At 39.2% G+C, this 18,680-nt stretch overlaps 1 protein-coding gene across 2 annotated transcripts in view; it reads left to right on the forward strand.

Annotated features, from left to right (window-relative positions):
- Positions 1-18,680, forward strand: part of nlgn3a (neuroligin 3a) — a 179,447-nt gene that overhangs the window by 51,069 nt on the left and 109,698 nt on the right. For both annotated transcript variants that reach the window (XM_077531982.1, XM_077531983.1), the window contains one exon: positions 16,105-16,254. In XM_077531982.1, the coding sequence (XP_077388108.1) occupies positions 16,105-16,254 (150 nt within the window). The remainder of the gene's footprint in view (positions 1-16,104; positions 16,255-18,680) is intronic.

An 18,680-nucleotide genomic window follows, 5' to 3' on the forward strand; every position in this document is an offset into this window, starting at 1 on the left:
TTTTATTATAGCATTTTCTTCTTATTACAATATTTATTTATTTATGTGTTCATATATTTTTATTGAAATTTCCAAAGGAATGAATATATGTGAGCAGCATCTGAATTGAACCCGCGTGATTGCGCAAGAGTCGGGATGAGATCAGGTGGCAACCTACATAATAGTCCCGCTTAAGTCATTTGAATGTCTCATGTTGACAAGGTGTTGTTAGAGGTGGCGGTAAGAGACCCCCTCTGGAGGTGTGGTCAGCCGTCGCATTTGTGGCACAAAAAATGGCCAAGAGGAAGCGAAGCGGCGGTGTCATATCAGCCTATTCAGCAGGTCTACCGGCAGATTTGGATGAGGAGAGGCAGTTCACGAGGACCGCTGGAGAGGATTAGAGGCGAGTGGTGTTGAAAATGGAATGTTGCTGCTCAGCAATCGCATTGTTCACTTTCCATATTTATCTTGGGATATTCCAGGCTCAGGCTGGATCTCTTGGTGAGATTAGAACGAGAGATGATTCTCGTGCTGCAACAGAAACGGCTTAAGTCCCGGAGTCTTAACCAAACCCTTGATATTGTCTCGCCTTTGCCATGGTGAGCCGCTCCAGGGCAGGTGATGCAAGCATGATGTTGAGTATCGAGATGAAGAACTGTCAGAAATTGGATTTGTATGTCATGTGTTGACATATTTGGTGAAGAAGAAACTATTGGGAAGAGAGCCGAGGAGGAAGATACCATAGTTTGTTATGAAGTTGTAGAAATGGGCAGAGGTGGATATTTCGTCAATACGTCAGATGCCCATTTTGATGAATGAAAAATGACGTGAATCGTCGAAAACTGACAAACTAGCATTGATGGAAGGACACTTAGCATAACTGATGACCGTTGTGCTAATTGACTACTAAATCTCCGCTGCCATTCTACAAGTCTGATCCTTTTTCGTTTGAGCATACATTATTTAGAAAACGTAGGCTAAATGCTAAATCTCCCCCAGAAAAAAAAAAGCCTTTTATAGCAATTATTCTACATGATAAAGTAAGCATTGTTTCTTAAAGGGATACTTCACTTATTTAGCCTATTATAGCAATAAAAAGTTAATATTTTGTCTGTAATTAATTTGATACTTACGTACAATTAGTAGCTTTAAAAACACATTTTGCAACTTGCTGTCGACTGAGAATGACATCACAAGTGCTCAGGTAACCAATCACAGCTCACCTGTTTTCTAGGTTTGGAACATGTGACATTGACAAGCTGAGCTGTGATTGGTTACCTGAGCCCTTGTGATGTCATTTTCAGTCGACAACAAGTTGCAAAATGTGTTTTTAAAGGTACTAATTTTCCGTGAAAAAATAATGAAAATATCAAATTTATTCAATATTAATGTTTGACTCCCAAAAATGGCTAAATAAGTAAAGTATCCCATTAATTATTATTCACTTACAGAAATCATCAACAAGCACTTGGAAAAGGTGAAAAATCCAAAACCACTATATTAAAAACCAACACTGAATTGGAAAAATGTGACAAAAAATATTATGAGAAAATAAAAAACAAAAACTCAGTTTTCTGAGAATAAAGTCATTCTACTGCTATCTTTTTTTTCTGAGAGAAGTTTTTATATTTAAAAATAAATTAATAGTTGTGAGTGAATTAGAAATGTATCACAAAGCACAATTAAAAATACTTGTAGAAAAAAATACTCATCCATGCATCCATTTTCTGAACCGCTTGTTCCTCACAAGGGTCGTGGGGGTGCTGGAGCCTATCCCAGCTGGTTATGGGCAGTAGGCGGGGTACACCCTGAACTGGTTGCCAGCCACCGCGGGGCACAGTAGAAAAAAAAAAAAAAAAAGTAAAATCTCTGAAACTATTTGACAAGAATTAAATCAGGCAACAAGCAGTGACGATTTAAATTTTATAAGAATCAATCCATTGTATAAGTATAACATTTGTCTGTTCAACGTTGAACTGTCTGAGAAGTGTCGTAAAACCTCACCTCTTCCCTCACTCTGCGGGAGCCATGCAACATTATTTTTCCTCAAGATTGAAGGGATTTTGAAGAAGAAACAAAAGATTGAAAGTCTGTTTTTAGCATTTACACTACATTATATCAATACGTTTGAGCGTACTTTGTAAACTACAAACTGCAATGCCGTTGCCCCATACTGTGATATACAACAAAACAAAAGAAAACAACGGTTATTATAACAATGACGGGATGACGGACTGACAATGATGGACTGATGGGCTGTCCACTAATCAATGACGAATGACCTCTGCTTTTACCCTTGTAAACAGTTTTCTTTTACTGACGGTCCTCAATTACAATGAATTGTAATTTAGCAATGGCAACGGAGTTAATAGACTGATGATGATGACATGATTCGGCTTGAAATCGTGACGGACTGACGGGAGGCCCGGAAAGACATGCCGGTTGGAACTTAAAAAGGCAACTGAGGCGCTAGATGTCTCCGGATGTTGACTTGTTTTCTCATCCCACTGACGGCAAGTTTCTTTCAGCGCGCATCTTTTGCGTGGCTTCAAGGAAAGCCACACACGTGCGCGAATGTTCGCCTGGAGTGCCATCGAAAATGCTGACAAGCGTCAATCCGTTTGTCTGGCACGTCTTCAACGCTCGTGTTCACACTGGCTTGGTCTCTAAGCCACGCAAGACTAGCCTGACTGAAATTGTGACACATCTATTCTTTACCGAGCGCAACTAATGCTATTTACGGAACAGCGCCGTCGAAAGCACAATAACATCCCAGTGGAATCTCCGTCGCAACGCTGTAGCTAAAGCCTGCGTCGGCCATCAATCCCTTAACGTGATCGAGAAGATTTTCATTGTTCTGGTAAATATTTCTTTTTGAAGTGTCAGCCCGAGACAGGAAGACGGAAGGAAGAGTTGTTCAGGGACTCCCCCCGTTCCTCTGTGATTCGCCCCCAAAGTGTTGCGTCTTGAAAAAGGGCAGCATTCAACTCAAGGATGGATCTCAACACGACAAACTAAAAATTCCTCGCAAGCCGCTTCGGCTCAGCTTTTACTCCCTGGTACTATTACTGCAGGTAATAGCAATCCCCTCCCGGCGAATGCAGCGCGTATGTCACTGATGACAATTGAATGTTTGTTTTAATGTTAAAGGGCACGCAGAATAAGAAAACAGCGAGAACTCGCACTCGCTCGCTCTTTGGCGATTCACCTCTCATCCACATTCTCATTCATTGTGTAGAGCTGCCGTCTTGTCTGGCTGCTCAGCACCTCCATCGCTCAGCTTGTGCATTACTATGCTGCCTCCGTTGGGCCTCCGTCTATGTGGGGATAATTCCCTCCCCTCCCACTACCTTTGAGCTGTCCTCCCCCATGTTACCAGCCCCTGGACATGCACTTCGATTCAGTCCGCTTTTATTAGAACAAAAAGAGCGAAAGCACGCATGTGCTTTGCTATCGTTTACAACAATACCTAACAGTAAAATAATCACGTCCGTCTCTTTAATGTTGTTCCAAATGATGAATGGAAATATCTCTTAACTGCTTTTTTTTTATTTATTTTTTTTAATAGCTCTTAACTGCTAACAAAAACAAATGTTAAGTACATATAAACTTTTCCTATAACCGGGGTCACCTTTTTAACAGAAAAGCTATTTCTTGGGGTTTTGAGCACCGTTGATGTGAATTTTACAATCAAGAACCCTAACGAGGAGCGCCAATGACGGAACTTGTCGTCAATTACGACAATGTTTTTTTTATTTGTTGTTGTTGTTGTTGTTCTTGTTTTCTTTTTGGAATGTGCGGATAAAAGTCTTGGTCAGCTCTGGTTTGATCATTAAGCTGGGGAAGTAAAAAAAAAATAAATAAATAACCATGGCCAGCAGACGGCAACATTGGGTTTTGGATGAGCTCAACGTGTATCAAACAATGCAGAAGCTCATGAACATGACAGATTTTTGGAAATGTGACTGCTACAAGCAGCTTGTGAAGTGTTTATCATGTTAAATCTACGACATGTGTGACAAATGAGAGAAATGATGACAAGGATTATTTGAAATAAGAAGTAGAAGGGATGACAATATACGTGCGCGCACACACAGGACTAAGTGCTTCAACTAAATTGTGTGCAAAAAGTAATAGTTTGTAAAGTTTGCCAAATTTAAATTTGTTACACTAGTGATTATTTTGTAAATACATTATTTTGCACATTTTCATTGGTGTTATAGAAAAAGAAGTCTTCAGATATTTTATTTGAGGCATTACTAAGGCAAAAATTATTAGCAAAAAAGTCAGTTTTGCACAAAAAGCTCATTTTCTGCGTTTTTTTTTTTTTTTGGGGGGGGGGGGGGGTGCTAGTCAATCGCAGGGCAATAAAAATAATTAGAATAATAAATTATAATGATAAAAATGGAGGTAAAGTTAAAGACAAATTTTTGGGATGAAAAAAGAAAGTCTAATCTATAATTTGACTGTTTCTGTGTTTACAGTCATAAAACAGAATATTCTGTGAAGTGTGAAATTGGCTGGCACTCAATGCTTGAAAAAAAAATTGCTGGCGTTGAATGAGTTCATAATTATATTTGTTTATGTGATCATGTTCATGATTTTTCAATAATCAACAATGACTTAACGGGGGCAGTTAATATTATCCTTTTTTCCTATAAATATATTTTAATTCTATAAATCTTAACAAATATATTTTACAAATAGATGTGTTTTACATTTTCAAATGATTGTATTTTTCAAATCATAATGTGGTCCATTGGTGACCACTGCCTTGCAACACACAAAGAAAATGAGAAGGCTTTAGTAGAACTGAGCATGATTTGCAATAACGTAATAAAGGGGAAAAGCCTTTTATACGTAACCTTGAGGACAAAACACGCCGTCGACCATTTTTTTGCAAAACATAGGATTTTCAACAAGTCCTGCTGCGAACATAATCTAATTAGCTATTTCTTTTGAGTTTGTGTTGAACTTTAATGGCGCTCAAAGCACAGAAGGTCTCGTTTGAAAGTAGGTTTCGCAATAGCCTGTGAAAACGCACACAAATGAACGGCTGAAAGCGTCGCCTATTTGACAACGTGAAGGAAGGTAAACAGTTACATGTCCTGCTTATATACTGTACGTCTTTCTGTCTGTCAGTCTGTCCCCGAGGCTCCCCCTCCGACCATCCCTGTCTGTTTTTCCTCTTCATGTCTTTTGGAGTGACAGTCAACCCAGTGGCACCGCCACAGTCGATTCAAATTCCGCCTCGGATTCCCTGCGGCAACGTGAGTGTGTAGGCCAAGTCGCTGGTGATTTACGCTGTCCCACAATAGAGACCCAATTTTCCAGAGGCCGTTATCGCACTGTAAATAGGCAAGTGTGAGCTTCCAGTCACCATAGCTGCCACCGTCGGATAAAAAATGTCCGTGGAAATAAAGGAAGCCAGGCTAAACATGGCTTCTGTGTACCAGGTTGCTCCCGCTAATGGAAAGTAAATGTGTCTGTGAGTCCGTCTTGCCTGCTGTTTGGCTGCAGCTCCATTCAGGAGGGGAGGCCTCCGCTGAGAGTCTGCAGCCCAAACCATCAAATAAGTAAAGCGTGCACGCACTAGAACGCATAAACAATGCTTGCTTCCAAGCACCGACGAGGACAGGCGCACAAACACAGAAGCGATCGTGCGGTTACAGTGCCAGGGAGCAGAGCCGAGTTCCCCCTGCCCGGGTATTACCATTAATTCCGTTGCACAAGGATAACTGGATGCCCGTCTAGAAAAGCCCCCAGCTCACCTCAGACTGCCTGCATGGGGACTGGTGAATCGATTTGCACACCATCCCTTCTAACCCTTTCTTTCTGATGCCACAAGGATCAGCACAATGTGTATTTACGTGAAATTTTAACTCACAACTACCTGCTTGCGTTGTGCAACATTTTTGTTCATGTCTGACAAACTGTCATCATTTTGAGTAGTAGTCGTGATTTAAAAATATATTGTAACATTTGCCTTGACAACCGCGCTCCCCCTCCTCTCACTGTCTCGCAGTCAGCGTCTCGAGTCCCTTACTGCAGTTTTTTTCCCCCCCTTTCAGAATGACAAAGAAAGAATAAAGCAACATACTGTAATGTCACCTTCTTAAAAGAATGGCCTCGTTCATATTTTCACAATTATTATTATTTTTTTTTACTTTAACAGCTCAGGATGCTAGCCACCTCTGCTAAAATTGACTACATCCTTATTAGTGTTGATACCGATACTGGTATCGGAGGTGCCGATACTGCATTAAAACAGTGGTATCGGTGAGTACTCACAAGTAACATGCCGATACCATTAATTCCAACACTAATATAGGTCATTCACTGATATGTGACATGTTCACTGCATGCCGATCTAAGATATCCTATTGGCCCTTGAATGCTCTGAACCAATGGCAGGACAGCTTTTTCATGTTGAGAGAAAAAAAAACACCTTAAGTATCGGTATCGGCCGATACTGCAAAGCTGGGTATCGGGTACAGTATCGGGGGCCAAGAAACGGTATCGGAACAACACTAATCCTTATGTAAACGGATCATTCAATTCTGCACCCGAAATTGAATTATTAATACACATAATATAATTGGTATTTTGTTCAGTTTCGTGTTTTTGGACAAACGGGGGAAATAAAAGATTTTACTTTAGGAGGGTGACAATAAGCAGTGTTGGTCCTAGCTTGATTGACACTCGTTGCATGAACCCAACAACAAAATATACACAGACACCAGTGAAAAACACACCGTATATTTTCTTTAAAATATCCTGAATTCTAAAGGAATGAAAATACAGTGTTCCCTCGCTATAATGCGGTTCACTTTTCGCGGCATTGCTGTATTGCAGATTTTTTGCATGCATTTTGTTGTGTGCTGAAGGGTTGGATCCCAAAGCGCAGACACAAATAACGTTTTAACTATTTATTCACATAACTTGACTAAACAAAAAACAACGAGAATCCATCGAGAATCACGAGACGCCGAGCCCCCCTTGGGCTGCGGAAAAGCACGGAGAAACAGGAAGTAATAATCCGGCAACACACACATTTCTCAGACAGCTTAAATAGACAGTGAATCGATCTCATTGGTTGAGGCTAGACATGTGGGTACCAGCACTGACCTGGAATTATCTGATTGGCTGCTGACTGGCTCCTGACCATTAAAGAGTCATGACATCACATAACATCACATAGCATCAATCCAGCCGAAACCTGATGCTGGTCACACAAAACAGACACTTGACCTCAACTTAACAGGTCGTGGACTCAAACTTGACCCAGGCGTGAACCCAGACATGAGACAAGACCCCAAACAAACCGCCTGCATGACTCGAGTCATGACACATTCTTTTTTACATTAATGTACCTATTTTATAAAATTTATGACGGTTTGAATATTGAGAGTTTTTAAATGAGAGAAATGTGAGAAAATGTAACCACCTCGATGAGAAATGTGTATAAACTGTGTTGTGAAACGTTTTATAGCCTTCACACATTTAGAATAAATGTAAAACAAAGCTAACTACTTTGCGGATTTCATTATTTGCGGGTATTTTTTGGAACCTAACCTCAGCGGCAAACGAGGGAACACTGTACTGTATACTAATTAATGGAAAAACAATGTGCTGAATTAAGGATTAACAACAAAAAAAAACCTCAAATATTTAAGTGCATAAATTGGGGGAAAACAACATAAGGGAAACATTTTGTTATACTGTACATCTTTAGTGGCATAAAATAATTGAGGAGTGCTCCTGATATATAGAAGCACAATATCATTTCAATATAAAACTGAAGTGAGTATTCCAAATAACATGTCCAAACAAGAATACACATTTACACTTCCTTTGATGTCATGGCAATTCAAAATCTCCCCCCCAAAAAATCACAAAAACTCGCAATCGACGGTAATCAAACAATAACACACTTGGTTATCTTATTTTTAATCAACAACCCGTGAAGGCAAGAGCATACACATGACACCGTCAGTCACTCGAAACCAACAAGCTATCCTTGGCTCCTCCCTCATATAACACCTATAAAATACCTCCGTATGTGGCCATACATATTGCACATAGAATAAACTGCCAGTGAATATTAGAGTGTAGAAATATTAACACAAATAATTCATTTGTACTTCATTAGTGCTGCATTCAATCAACATTACATACAAAAAGAAAAGAACAAAAAAAAAAGTCCCATTTTATTTGCTAAATCATTCAAGGCATAAAACAGGTTCAATAATTCAATAATGGACTGGTAGAGTTGACAGGCTGACTCACATCTGGCACTAGCAGCCCACGCTTTTTTTTTTTCTTTTTTTTTTAACCTCCTGCCCTTTTCTCACAAGTGTCAAGAAATAATTGGTGAAGAACAAGCAGGTGGACATAAAATCTAAAACCTGCAAGAGCGGTAAATCCGACACACGTCCGTCAGATTTATTTCATTGAATTGTTTTTCCTAAAAGTGGGGTGATACTAGTAGAGGTGAATGCGCCACAAAATATTGTGTGCTTTTTACGCCACAGCTCCGTTCTGGCCCCAATGCAAGTGGACTTGAGCGATGAAAAGTCTCCCGTCACTTCCCGTTGTTGATGGATACCAACATTTTCAGCAAGTTCTTTATGATGCAAAACCTCGAAAAAATACACGGACTGACAAGAACCGTCTGTATTGACCCGGACTGACGGACGAAAACCTGCTCAGTCTGTGTCTTCTTTTAGAGGCTTTGCATTTTCACAAAATGTGGGCATGTATCAACAACGAAAGAGATGAGAGATGCAGGTGCCCCCATCTGAAGAAAAGTCAAGAAATCTGTTTAATTTGAAATCTTATCCTGATCTGTCACAAAATGTAAGGCTTTATTTTATATGGATGTTTCAACTAAAAATGACAATGTGTTATGGCCACTTGTATATATGACAAAAGCTTGTTTTTTTTTTAGACCCACCAATAAAAATCTTTTAAACATAATGATGATGATAATAATAACAATAAAAATACTAATTCCTGCAACTCATTTATTTCGATCACCTGCACCACAACTTAGACCTGATTTTAGCTGGTCTGCTTTCTGTCACCAACTTGCCTAAAAACCAAAATATGTTTTGAAGCATTTCTGCAGCTCACATAGTCAAACATATCCTACCTGTTTGTTGCTTTTGATTTAGTCTTTTTTTTTCTTTTTCTTTTTCTTTTTTTTTTTTTTAATATGACAGCTTTGAGTTTTCCATCCTGTGACAGAAACCAATTCTCGTTTCATTCTGGGGGCAAACACCTGTCTGTGTGTGTTCAGGATTACAGCAATAGCTACAGGGAACTCGGGGTCCCCTTCGCATTATTTTTCTCAGCCGTCATCCATCCTCGGCTCCGATCTCTTTTCTATGCAACGCGCCGCGCGGTCCCTCGTGCCAAACCGCACATTTGGACCGCAAACCGCCAGCCAAGCAGGAAGTCACCTTCACCCAAAGGTCATTGCTGCCATTACTCGCGCAGTAGGGATGCAAAGAGTCATAGAGGAGGCATTCACTTTCACACTTCTTTCATGTGTGACTTGCCATGCCAAGATTTTTTTTTCTTTTTGAAATCCGTAGGACACACCTGAGTTAATCAAGGAAATGTCAAGAGAACACTGAGATTGTAGGAAAGTGGAGGGAAATGATGGATGTCGGCCTGTGAAAGTCAACTGACTTGTGATGTTTTTTTTGTTTTGTTTCTTTTTTCGTCCTCATGCGTACACTGTTTGTGAGTGAAAAGACGTGTATTTGTTACAGCGTGTTCCTTCACTTTAGCACTTTTCCCTCCAAGGCCGAGCCGCGCGCGCACACACAGACGGAGTAACTCATTTGATGTGGATGAAAGGGAATGGAAGCAGATATTCTGTGACATTCCAAATATTGTCAGTGACTTGTAGCAGCTGTATAATGTGCTGTAATTACACCAAATGTTTTGTAAAAAGGAAAGAGAGGAAAAAATACTGCCATTTTTAAATGTGTAAATGGACTTTTCATGACTGAAGTGTGAACCGTGCCCCGACAAGAACATTACAGTAGGATGCGTGTCATGTCCGGCCACATCAGGGCACTGTCACCCATAGCTACCCCCACTCGGTCCACCGCTGACAGCCACCAAGCCGCACTTATCTCCTCTCCGCCCGCCCCATGTCCTGTGCCACTCGGCTGTGTCGAGGCCCGTTCTTAATGTCAGATATGTGACTGATTTCGGTCAAGTTGGATGGTGGCAACGCTACAGAGGCGCCGATGGAGAAGGAGAGGGGATAAATGACTGGGTTTCACTTTCAGAAGTGGAATATTGACTAAGCTCAGGAGTGGGCAACGGGGGCCCGCCAGCAGTCCAATCAATCCAGTACTCACTTGAAAGGTTCTGCCCCCTTATGTCCTGTTAAGAGGCACGCTTTGCTGTATTTTTGGCACTTGTCAGCGGGACTGTTCACAGCTAGAGAAGACTCACAAAAACTTTGTAGGATTCCATACAACCACAAAAACATACTGTAGAGTTTGTATAGTGTACAAAGTTTCTCTTAAAATAACACTTTAGTGCACCAGCGTCATGCATTTTCTTTTTGTCACATTTTTGCTACATTTCAGGCCAGGCAAGATAGCTTTCGTGATATAATGCATTCGTACACATCTAATTAGGTGCTTGACAGTTACAAAACAAAGACTATTTAGAGAAAACGAATGATAGGAGAGGGCGAATGAGTGGTTAGCATGTCCGCCTCCCAGTGAGGAGTTTGCATGTTCTCCCCGTGCCTGCGTGGGTCTTCTCCGGGTACTCCGGTCTCCTCTAGGCGTGCTTGTGAGTGTGGATGGTTGTTCGTCTCTGTGTGCCTTGCGATTGGCTGGCAACCGGTCCAGAGTGTACCCCGCCTACTGCCCAAAGCCAGCTGGGATAGGCTCCAGCACCCCCCGCGACCCTTGTGAGGAATAAGCGGTCAAGAAAATGGATGGATGGATGAATGATAGAAGAAACGTGCAATAAACACCACAAGTTGCATGAAGTTGCCATCCGTGCCGTAATTTTTGTTTCTTTACTCTGAGTTATAGTATTTGGTTAAAACAGGATAATTCATTTGTGCACTTGTGTGTTAAGTATAAAATATGACGTTTGTGTATCCTTCTGCCTTTGTCATTCAGTGTTAAAAGGTAGCATCGGGTTATTTTCATCTTCCATTTTTATTATGGTGATGAAAGTGGTTCACTTTTTTCAATTGAATGATGTTTTAGAATGTTCCTTAAAAAATGCCTCTTTTGTAGAATTATTTTTTTTTAATCAGTAGCAAAAAATGTTTTGCATGTAGATACTAAATGCTGGGTTATTTTCTTAACCCACCTGCTGGGGTAACTTGTGGTAGCAGATTGGGTTACTTTTACCCAAGGTTGGATTAATTAATTTGACCAAGCAGATTGGTTTGAAGATTGGATTTGAGTGGACTGAAGAGCTGAAACTGGTCGTCATTGTGTGTAGGTAGTTTTTACCTTTTTTATTGTTGTGTCAAAATTTTGACAACACCCAACCCAATGCACTGGATATTAAAAACCTGCACTCTTAAATCTGATGGGTCAAAATAACCCAATTTTGGTCAAAAATTGGACCAACCCAAAATTTGAGTCAATTTGACCCAATTTGGGGTTTTACTTGGGTCAGTTTGACCCAAATTTCACAATTTCATTTTGTTTAATAAAAACTAAAAACAATTCAAGTTGGGTCAAATTGACCCAAGTAACATGTCAAAACAATGTTTGAGCAAAGTTGTGTTGTTTTTGACTCACTTTTGAGGGTGCATCATTGGCTCTGTCATTTTTTAAGCCAGCGCTGGGTTAGCTATGCCACCCAATTTGGGTTACTTTTGACCCAGCAGTTTTAAGAGTGTACACTATAAAAAACAATTGGTTCAATATAGACAAATTTAGGTAAATACAAAAAAGGGATAGATACACTACTTGGGTCAATTTGACCCAACTTTATATAACAAAAATTGGGTGTTCTGTAGAAATCATCCTACCAAAACAAAAAAATAAATAAAAAATAAATAAATAAATAAAAATAAAATAAAATAAAATAAAAAGAAAGAAAGAAAAGAAAAAAAAAGGTTATTTTGTAGAAAACAACCCAAGTAGCGTATCGGTCCATTTTTGACCCAAATTTGGTTCTTGTTGGTTATTGTTGTTCTACCCAACTGGTTTGGAAGTGTAATATGCCTTATAACTCAAACAATTTGAAATGAAGGAAAAATAATAGCATACTATAGCATATATGATAGTATTTTGCTACATAGCATGTTTTTAGGGTTTCAACAATCCTGTCTGGGGTTGTGTATATAGTATTTTTTGTTGTTGTTGTTGTTGTTGTTTTTAATTCTCCTCACTTATTGTACACCAGCATGCCTTGTACAATTGTTCAATTTCTTTTTTTTATATTTATATATTTTATTTTATTTTATTTATTTATTTATTTTTATTGTGCATGAAGTTGTATTCCCACTGTACTGATGTGTGCATTAATAAACTCTGCTTTTCTTTTCTAGCACCAAGCACACTTGCTAATGTTTGATGTTATGTTTTTATAAGATCAATTACATGTTGATTTGTTTGCATTGACAGATGAAAGAGTCAGGAAGCAGCTTTCTGACGTTAGCAAATCATCAAACTATCTCACTGCATCGAAAATAATGTCGCAACCGAGGAAGATAGTCCATGACAGTATTTGACACAATTGGGTAGGCGAGTAGTTTATCCAACATCCGTGTGACCCCTCCCACACAAGTCAATAAATAGCTCTGAACAAATCGAGCTGAAGCGTCTTATGTCACACTCCCAAAAGGGATTGAACTGTTGTCATGGCGACATGACGTGAAACAACAAAAGAGGTGACTGATGACATTGACGTGACTAATTTCTTTTTTGTGTACGTGTGGTTTTGAATGTTTCATTTCTGCCCCTTGTTCCCGCCTCATCCCTTATGCATCCGTGCTACATTTGTTTTTCTTGTCTGTTTTCCCTCCCAAGTTGCCTCACCTCACACACCCTTCTCCTCTTACTGTTCAACACGCGTGTGCACACAAAGGTGTCAGCTGTAAATCACGTTTCACTGTCGCCCTCCCAGATACCAGCTCAATAAAGGCGAGCCAAATTAAAAAGCCGACATCATGTACTGCGCGTTGCCGTTAAACGTGAATCAACAAAGTGACAATGCGATTGAGATTGTGTCAAGGCTGTTGTGGAAAACGCATCTTATTAGCGGGCTGGGCTGCATAATAACGAAGCAGTGCTTGCAGATGCAGATAGGGCCAGTCTGGATCTTGTGAGACTTTTTTTCAGTCACTACATTTATATGCAGGCAATATTCGGGTAAAAGGTCAAACATTCAGTATAATGCGTTTACATGTGTAAGCGGACAGTTTTTCCCGTATTCATATCTCGTCTAAACCGCGATTCACGGACGTCGTTGCACAACAAGACGTCATTTACGTTTTTAAATTTCTAGGGTCAATAGAAGACGTTATATTCATGTACATATACATCACTAGGGATGCAACGATATCAAAACATCACGATACGATATTATCATGATATGAAGGTCACGATCCGATAATTATCACGATAGTGTGGGGGCCTTCGCGATATTTAAAAAGAGATCACAATATTGTAAAAATGAGAGCTCATACTAAAAAAAAAAAAAAAAAAAAAAAAAAAAAACAATATTGTGCTTTTGTGCATAACAGCAATGCATATAAACCACCTACAATCTCTAATAACAATATTGAGGCACTTACTTGCTAATGCAAGCACACATTGATCGTTTCACAAGCAAATTAGGTTCCCCTTCATCTGACAATTAGTAAAGATTTTAAACATAGAAGGCCAAAACATCCCTAATGAAAATTTAATTGCACTAATAAACTAGCCACTAGATGGTGCTAGAACTGCACAATTGGAAATCAACGACTTTTTTTTAACAAATGTGTTCCTTTTAAATATTCTGAACATGACGCCGACGATATTGTGGCAGTTTTAATATCACGATATTGCCCTTATCGTGACATCCCTACTCACCACACGTATTAAGTCAGTGGTGTCCAAACTACGGCCCGGGGGCCATTTGCAGGCTGCCATACATTTTTTGATGACCCATGACATGTACTAAAAATAATTTTTGACATGGCCACAATGCTATTTTTGTTTTGTTTTGTTTTGTTTTTTTAAAAAGAGAGTGGATTAAAATTTTCTAGATATGCAGCGAGACACAAATTTGCAGTTAAAATAGTAATGGTGATTAATATAATTCAGTTTCAGAAGCAAAAAATGTTTTCATCCACTAGCTGCTTAGTGTCAAGGTTCGATTTGTGAAAATATCACATTAATGGTCCTTAAGTGTGGTCAGTTTACTGCCGATTGTTCTTGTTGTGGTTCAGAGTGTTGAGTTTGGGATTCAGCTACTGCTCAGTAGAGAGGCAGATCTATTATACTGTAGTGGCACACAAAAAATACATCCTGAACCATTTTGCCTTATGACTTTTAGCAGTAAAAATAACTACAGTACATTATATCAACAATGTATAATTGCTTCATTGACTTTACCATGTTTAATAAATTAGTAGTAAGTAAGTAAAACAAAATTCAAAGTGGCCCTTGCATCTTTCTATTTTTATGTATGTGGCCCTCTGAAGAAAAAGTTTGGACACTCATGAATTAAGAAGTTGGTCTACTCCTTGCGCCAAAGGTGTGTTTTGGCGCTACGTCGCCATGTTTGTTTACCTCTGCTTGTGTATTTCCAATAGGACGTAAATACACACATATACGTACACACATTATGGCATTTTCATCGTAGAGACAGAAAATACGGTGAAAACACGTAAGATGGCCGCCGCACAGACCAAAATTCCTTGCGATTAGAGCATGCACAAAACACAAACCAATAGAGGTATCCCGATACGCGTTTATATGACCAAATATTGCCGTTAGAAAAGGTGTCTTATTTGAGCACTTTAGTGTTTTTGGTGGTTTACCCGAATATTGCCAATATTCAGGTTTTGACTTCATGTAACCGTAGTCAGTCACTATAGCAACCAGGATATTATTTTTTTTTAGGCCAGTTCAATCTGAACCTCTTGCTTTTGTGTTGTTTATATTTCACATCTCAGTTTTCTCTTTTTCTCAACTGTACCCTTTTTCTAGTCAGTCTCTCACTTCCTTTGTCACTTTTTGCCCTTTGCACCCCTTCTCATTCGCACCACTCTCAGCGCGTAGGGGGGGAAGAAGAAGCTGGAAAGAGATGGGAGAAAGACAGCAAGGAGATAGGGGCGAGCGAGTGTGTGATTGAAAGTGATACAAAGTGAGGGAGGGGGGTGCTGCAGGAGTGAAAATGAGACCGAGTTTTCTTGTCTTGTCCCTCCGCTGCTGCTAGCCACTCACTAATGCAAAAAACTATTCCTCAGACAGAGGCTTTTTTTATTTTTATTTTTTTCTTTCCCTTTCCGCCAGTAATTGTGCGTTATCTGGCTGATGTGCCATTCCAGCTTGCCATCCCTTTCTGGTTTGGGAATAAAATAAATGGACCTGAATGTCCTGAACCTCTCTGCAAACAAGTTAGTGAGCGCACACAAGCCTATGCTTTAAAAAAAAAAAAAAAAAAAAAAAAAAAGGGGGAAAAAATTACGCTGTGTAATTAGCGAGTTTTTTTTTGTTTTTTTTCGATCACTGTCGAGCCAAATTGGCCCCTCTCGGTTCGGGAATATGTCAGAGTAGCTTCCTCTCTTCTCCCTTAATGGCTTCCTGCTTGCCCATATTTGGGAAGTCAGCGTGCTTCCTGGAAAGCCAAACGCAGGTTTAATAGTTTGTTTTCAAAGAGGTAAATTACATGTCGTTTGCAGCCGTGATGGCCAATTACTTTAATAGAATTGAAGTCGGTTTAATGAGTTGGCATTTCCATGCAATCGCATGACGAGTCCGTGCCCATCTGCGCCGGTACCTGGGAGGTGATGGTCCGTTTTTTGTTTTGTTTTTTTTGTCGACCATCAAGCATATGTGAATGTGAACTGCGCCAGCATCAACGGGCGAGGATCCAATGTGAATGTGGTAACGATGGCCGCTTTTGCAGACATACGAGACACCGGGGCCAAACCTGTGATGGTCTACATCCACGGGGGATCCTACATGGAGGGGACGGGCAACATGATTGATGGCAGCGTCCTGGCGAGCTACGGCAATGTCATCGTGATCACCCTCAACTATCGAGTTGGAGTTCTAGGTAAGTCGTTTTGTTTTGTCACTTTTCAGTCACATTGCTCACATTTGGGGATCTGTTGCTGGGTGACCTTCATTTCATAACATTTTCATTTTCTTTATGTGACCAACTGCATTTGAGACACAGCATCCATGATACGTTATCAATAATATCACAAAGAGCAACAATAAAATAACCAAACTTTGGCTGATGCCTCAGAAGATGAATTGTAAGCTGAATGTGATCTTCAAATTTGAGGCTGATTTCATCTGTTGAAAGGTCAAACTTATAAATATGTGATATTTTTCTACAGGTACTGGTTGCTATAGACATTTAAAAGATGCAAGTTCCAAAACTTTAAACCAGTTTTTCCTCAAAACTAGGGATTTCAACCTGCCAACATTAAACTTGTTGCAACTTTTTCAATTTTTGAGGTACTCAAATGTATTTGAAATCGGATTAAAGGTAATTAATTAGGTGTGCAATTTGAATATTTTTGACACACGAGGACCATTTTGCCAGAGACGATCACATATATTAAAAAAAACTAAAACTAATACTAAAAATAATACAAACTAAAATAGATCATTTAAAAAAAACACAAAACTAATTTTAAAAAAAATAACTAACACGCCCACTATAAAAACAAACAAAAAATAATTATAATTAAAAAATAAAAAATATTAAATACTATATTGAACAACCCCAACTATTAGAACCCTGTTGCAAAGAGGGAAATGGGCTATCAGGGATGATACATTTATTCAGGTAAGGCTTTCATTATTATATTCATTATTCTGTTATTATTGTACATTTATTTGTACATTATATTACGGCAAAAACTTAGGCAGGCTCGACCGGATACATTGATTTGCTTTTCAGAACATTAAAATGAATACACATGATGCTAAAAGCTTGAAAATTGCTGCGTTCACAACACGTTAAATAAATACTGCACAGGAAACTCATTTTGGGAGTTTATGTGCCTCAGTAGGCGCAACTGTTCTGATTAGCAAAGGAGTTCAGAGTTCACAAGTTAATTCTTTTATGGTCATGTGTGAACAATCGCATTTATGAGCTGAAGTAATTCCGTTTGACAACTTTTTTTTCTTTCTGAGAGATAAGGCAGGGGTCTATTTGAGAGAGGCGTGTTTTTGCAAACCCAAAAATTAACTGACGGATGACGTACATTAGAGTGGAGGCCACTACTAGAGGAAATATACAGTATGTGTCTTTCTTGTGGTGAAATAAAATGGATTTTTTTCAATGCTAGTAAATATGACGCCTACAAAAACATTGTGAAATAGTCTTCATCGTTGTTGGTTGGAGATTGACTCACACAGCTGAACCTTCGTTCAGAAATGTTTTTGTACCTGTGTGCGTGTTGGTGGGGAGAGGAGAGAAAAAGAGGAAGCTAAGGAAAGAAAGTGAGCTCCATGGAAACAGCTGCTTGCAACACAAAATGGAGTTTGTTAGCGCGCTAAGCTTTTTAGCTGTTTTATCCATCATCCAAACATCATGAATACCATTTCCTTAATATTTGTTTACACAACAGATTATTTTTATTGAAACAATTTACACCATTAACTTGAAGCAAAATAGGATCTGTGTCCTCTTTGTACAGTTTATGCATTGTCCATTGCTGAAATGGCAACAAATCAGAGCATATTGTTTCCCTTTATAAACAAAGCTCAGCCAGCGGATTAAAGCAAACCGCTGCAGAATTTGCACAAGAGTGGAAATTGTTGCCTCAATAAACATGAGTCACAGTGTCCAAATACCGCCTCAGCAATGTTATTTACCTTGCGATATTTACCAGGTGGTAGAAACTTTACCTCATATTAGCCCCTGTGAATTTAGTTCATGTGACTCCAATTGCTAAATTCCATCCATCCATCCATCCATCCATCCATCCATCCATCCATCCATCCATCATCTGAACTTGATCAGGCCGCTTCTTATGAGTGCTACTAGAGACATGTTTGTAATTTGGGATACAACTCACAAAACTATCCAGTGTCGTTCATTAATTAAACTGGACTATATTAGCCTACATGAATGCTTTGCTTTGATGAGCCCTTTCAGAGCGGTATTAATTTAACAATGTTCATTATTGTGGTTGTAGTTTTCATTTTGTGGTGTTTCGAAGCACAATATGAAGTGCAATTCAATATCCCTGCAAACAACAAATTAACTCAATAATTAACATTAGCATCAGATAAATAGCATCACTATCTTTGTAAAGGCGTGCACATTTGTTTGATACTGCATTTTGTATTGGTTGGCTTTTCAATATGCAGGTGCAAGTGATGGAATGGTAAGTGAATTATTGGAAAAAGAATGCATGCAAGGTTTCTATAATGTATAATAACAGCAAGACTCATCTTTAGGCGCACTACTGACCTTGTTTATTGTGAACGTTCATGGTTGGTATGGGAATGCTTGCTGTT

Source organism: Festucalex cinctus, chromosome 9 (genome assembly GCF_051991245.1).
Source record: "Festucalex cinctus isolate MCC-2025b chromosome 9, RoL_Fcin_1.0, whole genome shotgun sequence".
NCBI lineage: Eukaryota > Metazoa > Chordata > Actinopteri > Syngnathiformes > Syngnathidae > Festucalex > Festucalex cinctus.